This window comes from Bidens hawaiensis, unplaced genomic scaffold, assembly GCF_021521415.1.
Source record: "Bidens hawaiensis isolate Kalapana, Puna unplaced genomic scaffold, B.hawaiensis_p1.1 tig00027297_1, whole genome shotgun sequence".
Classification (NCBI taxonomy): domain Eukaryota; kingdom Viridiplantae; phylum Streptophyta; class Magnoliopsida; order Asterales; family Asteraceae; genus Bidens; species Bidens hawaiensis.
In genome coordinates this window covers 156,830-172,096 of record NW_027494405.1, presented here as the reverse complement: position 1 = coordinate 172,096, position 15,267 = coordinate 156,830, and the positions used below count along the sequence as shown (strand labels likewise).

Genomic DNA, 15,267 nt, shown 5'->3' with positions numbered 1-15,267 from the left:
ACTTACAAGCAATTATTCCCGTAAGGGTATTTTGGTCAAAATACAACAATTATATAAAAACTATCATATTTCATGCATTCCTACACAACTCAGCAGCTAGTTTCATTGTGACAGAATTTCTACTTGAAAGATTGTACTATTTCACCGATCATATCATCTCAATTAATTCACCAAAAATCACCACTGAAACATACATGTCTTAGGTTTCCAGAACATATTTTATATTATTTTTATTCCATATAGATTTCTCATAATGATCAAAACACTACAGTAAACTCATATCAGTCAGATTCATGCACAACAGAATGTTATTTGCAATTCCCGGTAAACGAAAAATCCAATAAATGCAAGACCACTTGGGTTTGGTTCCTAACTCAGTGAGTCAACTTCCAGAAGTGGAACCAACCCAATTGGCCTCGTAGTTCATGAGATATAGAATTTACAATATAACCTAACAGCAGGTCTAACAGCTCAGCTTTGTATCACGTTTTTGTAAAATCATAAAAGTATACTTCCACTTATCCAAAAATTACGAATTTATACTTTATAGAAACTAGACTCAACCTAGTTTACTGCAGTACCCACAATCTCAATCAATTTTCACGTTTACACTTCGTTACAGTCAGTTAAACATCGTATATACATTCTGTCCAGAATCTGTTCACATCAAAACTCAACATAATCACAACCGATGAACTATCATGCATCCATATAACCCTCTAGACACTATAACTACTATCCATGCATATCAATCACACCATACATACAAGATTAGGGTTTGTGATCTAATCCAAATCAAAGACAACAATGAATCATGCAACAACATCAATCTAGTTATCAATCTATTATGCAACTAACAAGAATCATATTGATCACATACATACATATAATCGGCCTACTTAGGGTTTACATACAACCCATTAAACATCAAAATTACACAACAAGGAGGTAAGGGATGATCAAGTATACCTTCCTAGCACCTAGTTCTTGGATTAATCTCTTGATTGATGTGTGTGTGTGTGATCTTTGTGGACGGCAGCCGTGGAGAGGGAACAAGAGACTTCCGATCGGAAGTTGTAGGGTTAGGGAAAATAGTTAGGGTTTAGTGTTTAAGTTATATTTATAAATAATCAAGTTACATTCTAGTCCCTCTTCTTTCCAAGTGTTGTTTTTCTAGAACATTCCATCATACTTGGACAATAAGTTAACATGACCATAGTATTATCACATAGCACATAATCCTAACACATAATAATCATATAATTATTGTTTTTACGTTTGTCGTTTATTTATCAATCGTTTGCGTCAACTCGTTTGCGTTTCGGTGCAAATCCCGAAAGACTACCCATGTAGTGAGTGTTAAGCGTCATTTAAACCCTAGTTTAAATGTAATGAAGTGTGCGTTATAGATTCAACGATCTTAAAGTTTGAATTGACGGAGTTGAGTTAACGGAGTTAACCTGGAATTGACGATTGTCACAGCTAATGAGGTTTGGAAAACTCTTGTCATACCTCACCAAAGTAACCCTCATGTAATGGACAACAAAATTAAATTACTTGTACAACAATATGAGTAATTCAATGCTGGTGAACATAAAAATATTGATGAGAGTTATGCTACATTTAGTATCATACTATCATTGTTACTAGTAGTCTTAAATCTCTTTGTACAACTTACACTAACAAGAATTATGTTAGGAAATTTTTGATGGTATTGCATCCAAGATGGAGAGCTAAGGTGACGACTATTGAAGAATCATAAGATTTGAATCTTATTTAAGTGGATGTGTTAATCGGGAATCTTAAAGCACATGAATTAATCATGGAAAAAGATTACAACATCTCAAACCTAATGAGAAACCAAATTCCATAACACTTAAAGCTAAACATTTAAAAGCTCTAAGGGAAGATGATGAAAACTCGTCCAAAAGTTGCAATGTAGATGTGTGCGTATGATATGGTGGTTAAAGAACTCAAGAAGTTCTTTTTATGAAAAGGTATATTGGTTTTTAATGATCCTCAACTATTTCCTTTTGGTTACTGCTGGTCCCAACTAATGAATTGGCTACTAATGGTCCCAACTTTTAAAATATTTGTTTCTAACGGTCTGCGACTAACAGAATCCTAATTTGGTTAATTTCAGGTCGCCGGAAAAATGGTTTTGGCCGGAAAACTCAATTTTTTTCCCGAAAATTCAACATTTTCGTCCCAAACATCTTGGTAACTTCGTATCGGACCTTTAGGAACCTTTTTCTAGTTAAAGCCCCAATTATTGAGGTTATCGGAAACCTTAGAACCATCTTCGGAATCGGTTTATGGTGCTCAAGTGGTGGTAGTTGGCTAGCGGTGAGTCAATTGGCGGTGGTTGCGGTGTTCAGGTGGTGTTTTCTGGTAACAAATTTGAATTTTCCGGCCAAAAACGTTTTTTGACGACCTGAAACTAACGGCGTTAAGATTTTGTTAGTCACGGACCATTAGGAACAAATACTTTAAAAGTTGGGACCATCAGTAGCCAATTCATTAGTTGGGACCATCAGTGACCAAAAGACAATAGTTGGGACCATTAAAAACCAATATACCTTAAGAAAAGGGAGATTTGTCAAGCAACCTAAAGATGACAACAAACCTAAATACAAGAAGACATCTAATAACAAGAAGTGCTTTAGATGTGGGGATCGGAATCAATTTATTAATGATTGTCTAAAACCTCCAACTAAAGATGACAAAGCCAAAGCCATTGTTAGTTGTTCTTGTGATAAAGCCATTGTTAGTTGTTCTTGTGATAGTGATGAAGATGAACCAAAGTTAACAATGAAACATGTGCAATGGTCATTGGAGATAATGAGGTAATGCACGATTCTACTAACTATAGTGATAGTGATGCATGTGATTATTATGTTGATATGAAAGTCCAATATGATGGCTTATGTGATCGCAGTTTTAAAGTTATCAATAAAAACAACGTATTAAAAGAAAACTTTAAACAACTACAAAGTGATCTTGTAGAGTATAGCTTTTCGAAAACTAAGATGGCCATCATTAATAAAAAGAATGTTGAACTTAAAGCTTTTGTTGATGCTGAACTTGGCAAGTGAGGATTCATCATTTTGTTAATGATTTGAGAAGGGAACATACTACCTTGGCATAGTGTTGTTTTGTATTGGGTTGAGAACACTGTCTAGATATAGAGTTAAATTAGTATTAGGTGAAGACTCATTATCTTGAGATAGTAAAGAATTGCAAAGCTAGTACTTGATGTGTTTGATGAAGAAGGTGATCACTTTCTTTGAGGAATGAGATGTTTATATTTGTCTTGAATGGACAAGGAAATGAAATGGATCATTACCATTCATTTGTCTTGTTTGATTTACCTATGAAATGTAATGATTGTTATTTTATGTTGTCTGATAGCCATAAAAAGTGCAGGAATGAAAAAGAAATGAGAAAAATACTTCTATATCAAAAAAACAAATTACCAAAATAAAACAAAAATGCAATGACAATGGTGGTGGTGGCGGTGGCGACGGTGATGGTAGTCAGGCAATGACCATGATGGTGATGGCGGTGATGGTTAAACGACGACGAAGATGGTGATGGTGGTGTGACAGTAGCGGCGGCGGTGGTGGCGGAAATGATGACAACGATTGTGGTGGCAGTGGTCAAGTGGTGGTGGTGGCAACAATTGTGACATCCGTCAATTTCCGAACCCGAAAACCATACGCGTTAAAATTTTTGGATTTTTATTTGTGCTCGTTTACGTTAATTATATAGTAGTATTGTTCGTTCATTTCAGACTCGTTTAATCCGTAAAATAGTTTATTTTATGCCATCAATGCATCTACTCAAAGTCCAAGGGTCATTAATATTAGAAACCAAAGTTTCTGAATTATTCCTAGCATATTCCATTATAAACTTGGAATAGTATTCAAGTTTTCCTAGCTATTTTCATTAATTTATTAACTGATGAATTAATGTGTTCTCCAATCTCATCTAATCTAATCTAATCTAACTAATATAATAAAGCAACTCAATTTTTTCCACATGTCATGAATCTAGTCTCTCCACAAAGGATTCCATGCCATCACATTTCCATTTAAATAATTTCCACATATTCACAATTAATTTTAATCAACAAAATTCTAAATGGGATAAAGATGTATGGAATGCCAAATCACAAATTGGTTCTTAAAGTTGGTGTCCCAATTATGCTACTAAGGAATATTAATCATAAAAAAGGATTGTGCAACGGTACACGCCTATAAGTTGTTAGTCTCAGTAGGCGTGTAACTGAAGCTAAAGTTGTTTTTGGTACTAATATCGGATATCAAACCTTAATTAGTCACATTAGTCTGTCTCCATTGCATTAGCAAGATGACCATAGCGGTTGCATTGGGTTCAAAGTCGGCACGAGGATTGGGTCGGATGATGATAGTTACAAGTAGAGCATAACGGGAAATGTCCGGTATAAGATTTCTTGTTAGGAGCATTTTGGTTGGAGGGTTGAGGGTTGGTTTGGTTAGTAGCATAGTTTTGGTAGTTGGATTTACGTTTGTGGTGAGAAGAATTGTCATTGCGCGGAGTGGGTGTGGGTTTGGGTTAGGCCTTAGCATCGGTTGAGGATTTGGTTTTGGAGTTTTCAGAGGTAGGGTTCCATCTCTAATAGGGTCATCGGGAAGTGAGGCAACAAAAGCAATAGCTTCCTTGAATTCTTTCCAAGGCATACTCGTAGCAATCCCAAGCATAGCAACAGCAATTTCCTTAGTGATCTTAGCAGTCAAACGGCGATCACGAGCAGCCGACGGACAACATTGATTACGAAGATGATTTCCTGGGGAAGACATTCTACAAGGACCAAAAATGAAATTTTTATGAGATGATGGGTAAGTTGTGTGAATAAGTTGATGTGAGATAATAGAGAAGTGTACTTAAATAAAATTGTGCTAGTGATGACTCGAGGACGAGTCGGGATTTAAAGTAATGTGAACAATTTGGGAGATATTTAATTTAATAAATAATGTTTATAAAAATTTCAAAAGTAAAATGTTATTGGGTTGGGCTTTCCATGGGCTTCCCATGGTAGCTTAAGATCCCAAATAAAATAACAAAACATATCAAATGAGTTGACTTTCTATGAGCTTTCCATGACAATTTGAATGACCCTGCTAAATAAAGTAACATAAATTTTGTGAATTGGGCTCCCATGAGCGTTTCATGGCAATTTATCGGCCCAATTAAATAACGGGTAACAAACAATTGAGTTGGTCAGCCCATGAGCGTTACATGGCGTTTTAACCGACCTAACTAAATATCGAATTAACGAATCAAATATAAGTAGTTGGTGTATCTTGGGAACCACCCCGACGATACTTTCCAACAAAAAATCAAATTGAAAACGGGTTGAGAAATGGATAGTTGGAGTGCCCATGGATTTACATGGATTTTTCACCCATCTAAGCATTTAAAATAATTAAAAATTAAATTTTGGAAGTTTTACCGAATTTAGCCACGAACCACCGTGAATTCGGTTTTTATAAAAAGAGTGCAACTGTTTAGACGGTTATGATTAACCACTTAGGGGTCCGGTCGTATGAACATCTCATTCTGCTTTGGCCTAGAGGCTCGAGTACTGTGGTCAGGTTATCCTCCAGGTAAGTAATAGCGTTTTACCTTTGGTTCTTGGAACCGTTTTGCCAAGGCCCAACTCATAGTTTCTCACACCCCTTACGGTTACTTACCGAACATGTCACATTCCCATGCTCTAAGGAGAGGGAGTAAAAACAAAACACGGGAATTCTTAAGGAATTTCCCAAAATAAAAGGCAATCTACTAAAAATAAGAAGATTTAAAAATATTTTGAAGGTGAAGCGTAACCTCAGAATTCGTGTGTGTGTGCATAATAGATAATAATAAATATAAATTAAATAATTAACCTATATAAGTTGTAAACAATTAAATAAACACATAAGGCAGTTCAGATAAGCACGTATAGGGTCCTATGCATATGACTAGGATAATTTCTAACGACCTATCTTATAACCTTCGACTTTGATACCAATCTGTCACACCCCAACCTAAGGCGGAAATGCCGGGGCGTGATCTGATTGCTCACAGCTCGAAGATACTATCATAAGTAAAATGTGACAATATCTATTAAGTTAATTATTTCCAAATACAGTGCACAAATATTCAAAATACAAACCAATAATATAATATATTTAATCCAATCAGGATTTGAATAATATTTGTCTCCATTAAAATCCTTAGGTCTTTCTAAGTGTCCATACTTCAACTTCAATTCAATGGCAACCTGTATATGCGTAGAAAACAGAGTTTGTCAACAACACATGTTGAGTGAGTGTATCACCAGTTTTTGCAATAAAATAATATCAGTATAATAAATAAAATAAATAAGCAAAACTTAATAAAGCGGAAAGTAAATCAAACTGTAAGCAAATAAGGTGTTAATTAACCATTGCCAAGCGAATCGGCCGTTGGTAATCAACCATGAGCAAATAATAATAAGACGTTGTCAAGAGAATCGGGCGCGGGTAAATAGTAATGAGAATCCTATACAAGGGAATATGTTGGACCTCTCCGAATGCGAATGTGCACATAAACAAATAAACACATAACATGTATATTTGATCAATCACACACAATTATACGTTTGCTAATTATATATATATATATATATATATATATATATATATATATAAAATATGAAATACGCATATGTCCCCAAAACGTTAGAAAACTTAGTAAAATAGGAGAATGACAAAACTCACTTTGATGGAAGGAAAGTGATTAATAAATATGATAAACGAACTACGATTTAAATGAGTCATCCACGAATGCGTCGAACGAGATAACAATCAGAACCTGAAACATTGAGATATAATAATATAAGTAAAAAAAAACTTAATGCCACTGGAATCGATCCAAACGGACGTTTAGAACTCCGGTTATGTTAAATTAAAGATTTAAGCGAGTCGGTACTGACCAGAATCCAAACAGCGATTCGGAAGTCGGGTTTTGGTTAGTAGCCTTAAAATTTCGTTACGAGAATGAAAGTCTTCTGGACCGAACGTTGAATCCGACTAGAAGTATGAGAAAACGTAAAGTCAAACTTGTTGACTGTTTTGCCCTTTAACGGGTTTTAAGAGAATTGACCAGTCAACACCCTTCAACCACCGAAATTGATTGAAGGTTATTGACTAGGGAACATATATGAACAATTTCTATGTTTACAACTTACCCGAAAAATGAAAGAATAAACCACAACGAAGAGTCAAAGGTCCATCTATAAGCAAAGTTAAACATACAAACTTGTATCTTCAACAAATAAGCAAAAACCGAATAATTTGATGAGGATCAGAGGCATGTGACGGCTGGGATTAGTGAATTAGGGTTAAGGGAAAGTTTATGGCAAGAGAAATAAGGGTTGTTAATATAGGAAACACTAAAACGAACTAATTATGGTTATTTACTCGTTTAAGCACCCGAATAAGCATTTAAGGACCGAATCAATGAAATAATATGTAAATATCGTGCTTGATCAAGGGGTTATGTATATGGACATGTAGTTTAGTTATACTCCTTTTCTTGGACCTTAATTTATTCGATTTATGCCAAAAATAAGCGATTCATATGCCAAAAATGAATTAGGAAAGGAAATCGAGACATGGATCTGTGCATGTAACCCACTGCGCTACGCGGCCACACCCTGGTGGTCCCATCGCACGGCGCTCCGGGATGGGGAGAGGGAACTTTGGTTTTTGACGATTTTAGTCCTTGTGGTTTGATATTTAGACAATTAACGAACTTTTTATGCTTAAAATGAGAAATGAACTATTTAAGAAAGTATAAGGGCATAAAATGAATATTAGAAACTTAAATACTTGGTAAATATTTGATTTTAAACTAATAAGAAAGATCTAAAATGTTCTCGGCCAGGTTAAACGTAAACGAATACGAGTTTGGAAAATCCGAGATGTTATATGCTTGTGTAAGTTATATGTTTTTTTTTTTGTGTAAGTTATATGATTATTGCACAAAAAAAAGTAAGGATATTTTATTTGTTTTTTTTGTAGGTATGCTTTATATGCGTGAGAAAAATGTTTTTATATAAATTAAAAAAACACAAGTGTAGGTTATCTGTAGATTATACAAAAATGTAAGTGTAAATTATTCAATATTACAAATGTAATGTATGAAGAAATTATAGTTATATAGGATGAAATAATGAGAGATAATTTCTGTAATTTTTTTTTGTTTGTTATGATTTGATTAATTATGTTAATTATAGAGAATTATTATGGTTTAATTAATTATATAAATTAATTGGAAGAGAAAATATATATTTGATGTTATTTTTATACGTCTTTTCATTTAGTTTAAAAAGTTTAAGATTTAAACTAAATGAGTGGTTTAGATTGATTTCTCGTATTAAGACGACTTCTCGATAAAACCATCCCTTATATATATAAATATTCTTAGTTTTTTTTAATCTATATTATGTATTCTTTTATAACACTAAAACCTAAACATTTAAGATTACCCTAGATAAATCACTTTTTCATCCTTTAATATACTTTTGGCTCGGTTTATTTTCTTATGGCACCTTCTTTTGTAACTACTAAAATCTTTACAACGAAAATGAAAAAAAAAATAAAAGAAAAAAGGGTTCTTGCCTTTTTGTTTGTTATTTCTAAGAAGTTGGTCTATTTTTCCATGCTGATCAAATTGGTTTTCCCTACCTTTCTATATAGTCTAAAATAATAATCCACTTGCAAAGTCTATACTTTCTCAAACAAAACAAATCTTAAAACCAGTATGGAATCCATATAAAAATTCCACAGGACAAAATAATGACCAATCAATAAAAAGTTGACGTATATCTAGTCTTTAAGAAACCAAGCACCAAACTACTTCTAGTCCAATGTTCTACTCTAATGGTATTTTGATGATGGGATAAGGCTTAGTGACTATAAGGTTTTAGGTTCGAATCTCACAAGAGCACGTTTTTCTCAAATATTGAGTTTCCTTCTGGTGGTGGATATGATCGTGTGGTACCACTGGTGGCCCGATGATACTCTAGTGGTCTGTGAGTGATCCAAATTAGTCGTTAAAAAAAAACCCCAAACGCTCGAATCAACTCATTTATGATCGAGCCGATTTGAAAATTGGAATAATCATTTTTTATTTTACTACATGGATAGAGCCCGTGTAATACACGGGTGGTTAAAAAATAAAACAAAATGGAATGTTATGAATTTATAACAATTAAGAAAAAGAAGAGACTAACATTAATTCATCCTAGTTGAGTTGGTAAGCCACAAGCATTTTAAAAGCAAGGTAGTGAGTTCGATTCTCACCAAAAACATATTTTCATTTTATCATTCATGAAGAAGAAATTGTAAAAACAGAAACTTATACACTAATTGAATGACATGTTGATTTATTGTATTGTTTTAATAATATAAGGTTGAATGACATATGGATTTATTGTATTGCATTAATAATATAGGTAGATACTGAATAATCATATGTAAGAGAAACAATTGTCTATACTATTAAGCCACAACTTACATAATCTTCTTAAAATCTCTATATTGATCTTCATTTTGAATCTTAGAACTAGCTAAACGCTTAAAACTCATCGTGGCCAAGCACAAAACCATCACCATAAACATTCAAATATGTAACCGCAACCGCAGCATGAAAAACCGCTCCAACCTTAAGAGCCTCTTCGTCGATAACAAAATGCGGCGAGTGTAAATGCTCGGGCACATGAGACATGTTCCTCGTCCCAATCATAAATGCGGTCGCAGACATTTTCAGAGTAAAAAAACTGAAATCCTCGGCACCCATTGTCACCGGAACCAACTGCACTTTCGGTTTTCCAAATATTATCTCTGCCACTGTCTTCGCATGTTCATACATCCCTTCATCGTTTACCGTCACCGGGTATGGTATGCGCGTCTCCTCCATGAAGTCAATATCCGCTTGGCACCGTTGAACGGCCGCCTGAGCCTCAATTATTTGTTTGATTCTTGCTTTGGTGTCGAGTAGACCTTGAGAAGACAAACTCCGATACGTACCTCGGATGGTAACACTCTCTGGAATCACATTATCCGCTTCGCCTCCGATGATTTGTCCGATAGTCACCACCTACAAGTCAACCGTAGGAACACATATACAAACAACAACAACCAAACTCAGTAAAATTCTACTTATAATAAAGCAATTGGTACGGTTTGGGAAATGTGGGACTAGGGGTGTAAACGAGTAAATCCGCTTGTGAGCTACTCGAGATCGGCTGACTAAAAGCTCTAACCGAGCCGAGCTTAGGCAAGCTTTAACCTAAACAAGCCTATTATTTTTATACTTTTTATTTATTTTCTTTAACACATATTAACTTAATATTTAAAAATATATATAGAATTAAAATAAAGATAGTTACAAGTATATAAAAATTAATTAATAAACTAAATAACCAAGCCGAGCTTTAGCTTTAGAAATAGAGCTCAAAACAAGCTCAAGCTGCTTATAAGTTAAACCAGCCGAGCTTGGCTCCTATACACCCCTAGTGGGATATACGTCCAAAAGGGTGCAAAGCCTGCTTACAAAAAGATCCCACAATTTAAAACAGATGAACTTTAATAACAAGGGTTAGATTCGAATAAGAAGTTTGATTTTCCTAAGAAGACTAGGAAGGAGAGTATTTTAGTTTAACACTTTAGTATCAAAACCCATATACTTTAATCTCAAAATCCACTTACATTAATTTTAAAAACACACTTACATAAAACCCAATTACATCTTCACTCATCTTCTACAACCACCACCACTCAACCGCCCACCGCCACCACAAACGCCACCCACCGCCACCACCTCGCCGGAAAAGTCCGGAAAAACACAATGGAAAACACTATGAAAAACACAATGTAAAAAACACAATGGGAAAAAACACTATGAAAAAAAACAATGATAAAAACACAATTATTTGACACAATGGAAAAAACACAATGGAAAGAAAAGACAATGAAAAAAACTATTGTATAACACAATTTTGTAAAACACAATTTGGTAAAACACAATTTGTAAAAAACCCACTATTTTTTATAATTTTTATATTACAATATGGTACTCAAATAAAAGATAAAAAGACACTCGTTATTATGGTGAATTTGTTTTTCAATAAAAACGTTGTAAAAAAGTTATGGATGTTTTAAAATGATGGGGGAATTTGGCATGTGCCTTGCAAGTGGAGAGAGAAAGTCAACAAATGTGTTATTCCTTTTATGCCCCCCTTTCTTTTACGCTTGATTTTCCCCTAAACTAATCTCAACCCTCCATGTTCAAAATCAATGGATAACATTACTTCTTATCATTCCTACAAAAACTATATTTTCTATTATAACCTAACCCTTAAAAACTAGGGCTGTCAATTTATGACACGAACCTGTTAACACAACACGACACGACACGGGTTTTAACAGGTTTGGGTTTGAGCTTAACAGGTTTCGTGTCTTAAACAGGTCGACCTGTTTAAAACATGTTTAAATTCGTGTCCTAACAGGTTAATGACCTGTTAACCTGTTAGTAACCTGTGTAGATTTTTATCTTAAAAAATAAATATATATACACTCCTAAAGTTTTAAACCTAAAGTCATATTTACAAACGACAATTCATTAATGCCCGCCAGAACCCGATATTATGTTTTTTTTATGGATGTTATGCTTTGCTTATATGGTTTTTTGTTTCAAGTATGCTATGGATTTGTCGTTTTTTGTTTCAAGTATGTTATGGATTTATGGTTTTTTGTTTCAAATATGTTATGGATTATCTATTAATTAAGACTTTTATGCTCATTTTGAATATTTTGGTTTCGTTACACATATATTATTCATTGTGTCTTTAATCAGGTCCTTTGACAGGTCTTAACAGGTTAACCTGTTACTAAACAGGTTCGTGTTTGGAAAAAATGATACGATTAACTATCGTGTCGTGTTCGTGTTTAGCACAACAGGTCATCGTGTCTTATCGTGTCGTGTCCGACATGTTGTGACAGCCCTATTAAAAACAATATAGAATTGAAATACTCTAGCTACAAATTCAAAAGACGAAAAGATTACTCTGGATTCGAGTGGATCGGTATCTCTAGATACAATCTGTTGCAGAGCAATAACCGTCATTGAGGCCGCAACAATGGGATCATTAGATAGATGTGGGGCTGCCGCATGTCCACCGGTACCTTTAATGGTGGCTGAAAACCTTCCGGCACCCGCTAGCATCGGACCGGGCCGTGAAGCTACAAAACCCACAGGATAAAATGGTAGAACATGGATGCCAAAGGCTGCTTTGATGTTGTCAAGTGCACAATGTTTTAACATATGGTAAGCTCCAGCGAGACCCTCCTCGGCTGGCTGGAATATCAACTTTACGGTGCCCTGTTAAGAGTTAAAAACATAAGGGTTAATGATTTATTAAGGTGATTTTTTTACCAAATAAATGCTACACACAGTACGGATTAAAACCTTACCTCATATTCTATACCCTACCCAAAAAAAAGAAAAGAAAGCTAAAATTAAATAAATTTATTTATCTTTTAAAAGTTTATAGGTTACAAAAGAAAATTCAACCTATGTAAAATGAAAAAAAGAAAAAAAAGAAGATAAATTTAAATGTATAGATAGAATTAGTTATCAAAGTTTGATGAAACTCCCAACACACAATCCCACACCAAGTAAATACCTATTTTTAAAAGTCATCTACAAACAATAATGTTTTTCCTAAAGTTGACTTTGTTCATTAGGTTATAGTACAATAATTTAATTACCTTCAGATCATGTCTCTTATCTTGGAGCAACTTAGCCGCTCCGAGTAACATCGCTACATGAGCATCATGACCGCAAGCGTGCATCTTTCCGTCTATCTTGCTTTTATGTTCCCAATCCACTAATTCCTGATTTTTCAATTATAATAAATAAACCGTCATGGGGTTAGTGGCATGTGACAGGTACAAGAAATTTGTCCTTTAAAAAATAAAAAAATAAACCTGAATCGGAAGAGCATCCATTTCAGCTCGGAGAGCAAACAACGGTTGCTCTCCGGAACCAATGGTGGCAACAACGCCTGTTTCCGCCACTGGCCACGTGTAGTCAACGCCAAGCTTGTCAAGCTCCGCCCTGATCAGTTCACTTGTCTTGAATTCTTGAAATCCAAGTTCAGGGTACTCGTGGATTTTTCGGCGGATATTCACCATCCAATTAAAAAACACCGGCGTGTTTGCAGCCTCCAAAAGCTGCTGACCAAGGGGACCAACGACCTCCGGGATCAAATGGGTCGTCGGATTTATAGCCCGTAACGATGAGAAGGCGATCGCGAAGTGTAAAATAACGGCGGTGACTGCGCGAAAAGGAGAACTCATCGTCAGGGAACGGCCGCTTGATGGTTGCAATGTCGCATTGACGAACGAACAAGGGAGACTGTTAAATTAATATATAACAGAAATGTTCATTCAGACCCCTAAAGTATATGAAATCTGTCCGTCAACGTATATTTCCTTTTTTTTTTTTAATTCTTTGGATGAAATTATTTTGTGTTGTTTGTGTTCTACTGATAAATATTTATTCCGGGTATAATATTTTGTTTAGCTTTCTAAAATTATTCTAGAAATGCCAACACAAGATTTAAATGGTACGAACCCAAAGGCATTTTAGTCAATTGGGTCATGTTTGGATCGATAAATGATCGGTGGAGTTACTCGTGTGTTTTATGCTAGGGAGAATGAGTTATACCTAGCGCTGTGTTCCCGAGTCTCATTAAAGGAAAGAAAGGAAAGGAAATGAAGAGAAAGAGGTAGAATGTTGTGTTCCCAAATTTCATTAAAGGAAGGAAAGGAAAAGAAACAAGAAAATGTGTGTTCCCGAATTTCATTAAAGGAAAGAAAAGAAAGGAAATGAAAAGAAAGATAAGACAAGTAAATGGTAAAATGGGTGGGTTTGTTTTCTTTCCAAATTGGAAAGAATTGAGTGAAAAGGAAAAGAAAGGAAAGGAGTTATGGAAGTGAAAATGAAAAGAAAGGCAAGAAAAGAATTCCTTTCCTTTCTCTCCTTAATTTAACTCGAGAACACAGCGTAAATGCATAACCTGCTAGTCTCTGACACTTCCACCCCTGTCTAAATCCTTTGCAAAATCAGCATCAACATACCCTTTAACCATTGCACAAGGATCATGTTCCTTACCAAAAATTAAAACCACAATTCTGGTAAACATTTAGGTACTTTAACAACTATTTTACTGCATCCTAGTGCAGCATACCAGGATTACATAGAAACCTGCTAACCAAACTGACACCATAGCCCAAGTCTGGCCTTGTACACACCATAAGGTACATAAGACTACCAACCGCACTAGAATAAGGTACGTACCTTTAACACATTCTCCTTCTCTGCAACTGTATCATGAGAATTTCTTTTAGACAATTTGAAATGACTGCCCATAGGAACTGTTACCTTCTTCTTGCTTTGATCCATGAAATATTGTCTAGAACTTTCTTCAAATAAGCAGTTTGAGATAACTTGATCAACTTAATATCTCTATCACTAGTTATCTCCACCCGAAGAATCTTCTAGCATCACCCAATTCTCTCATATCAAATTCTTGCATTAACAGTTCCCTAGCCTTTTTTATTTCAACTTTGTCTTTACATGCAATAAGCATATCATCAACACACAGAAGTAAATAAACATATGACCCTACCTCATACTCTTTAAATTAGACCCAATTATCATAGTTGCTTCGGTTAAAATCATGTGAAACCATATACTCATTAAATATCCTATACCACTACCTAGGAGATTGTTTTAAACCATAAAGTGATTTCTTTAACAAACACACCTTATTTTCTTGACCCTCCACCTCAAACCCAACTGGTTGTGACATGTAAATATCTTCGTCAAGATTACCATGTAGAAAGGTTGTCTTCACATCCAGTTGCTCCAGTTCTAAATCCTGAACTGCACACAATGACAATAATACCCTTATGGATGAATGCTTCACTACAGGTGAAAATATTTCATTGTAGTCTGCCCCAACCCTTTGGGTGAATCCTTTAGCCACCAATCTAGCTTTAAATCTCGGAGCTTCAACACCTTGAATCCATTCTTTCAACTTGTAGATCCATTTGCAGCCAACAAGCTTATGATCTGTTCGTTTATCTACCAATATCCAAGTACCATTCTTATGCAATGAATCCATCT

The 15,267-nt window shown here is 34.9% G+C and overlaps 1 protein-coding gene and 1 pseudogene across 1 annotated transcript; both read right to left on the bottom strand.

The window, feature by feature from the left end:
- Positions 1-2,765, bottom strand: part of LOC143575095 (F-box protein PP2-A13-like) — a 43,620-nt pseudogene extending 40,855 nt beyond the window's left edge.
- A 6,867-nt stretch (positions 2,766-9,632) lies between these two features.
- LOC143575094 (IAA-amino acid hydrolase ILR1-like 3) lies at positions 9,633-13,433 on the bottom strand. The gene is made up of 4 exons (XM_077059547.1): positions 13,062-13,433; positions 12,843-12,968; positions 12,139-12,453; positions 9,633-10,170 (listed from the first exon to the last, which is right to left on the bottom strand). Exons 1-4 carry the CDS (start codon positions 13,431-13,433, stop codon positions 9,649-9,651), a joined length of 1,335 nt encoding a protein of 444 aa, XP_076915662.1. The 3' UTR covers positions 9,633-9,648.
- Between the last annotated feature and the right edge of the window lie 1,834 nt (positions 13,434-15,267).

Coding starts and splice junctions, on each gene's coding strand:
- LOC143575094 (XM_077059547.1), bottom strand. CDS start 13,433: ATGAGTTCTCCTTTTCGCGCAGTCACCGCCGTTATTTTACACTTCGCG. Junction 12,454..12,842: donor ATAAGAGACATGATCTGAAG/GTAATTAAATTA, acceptor AACTCTTAACAG/GGCACCGTAAAGTTGATATT. Junction 10,171..12,138: donor CCGATCCACTCGAATCCAGA/GTAATCTTTTCG, acceptor GTTGACTTGTAG/GTGGTGACTATCGGACAAAT.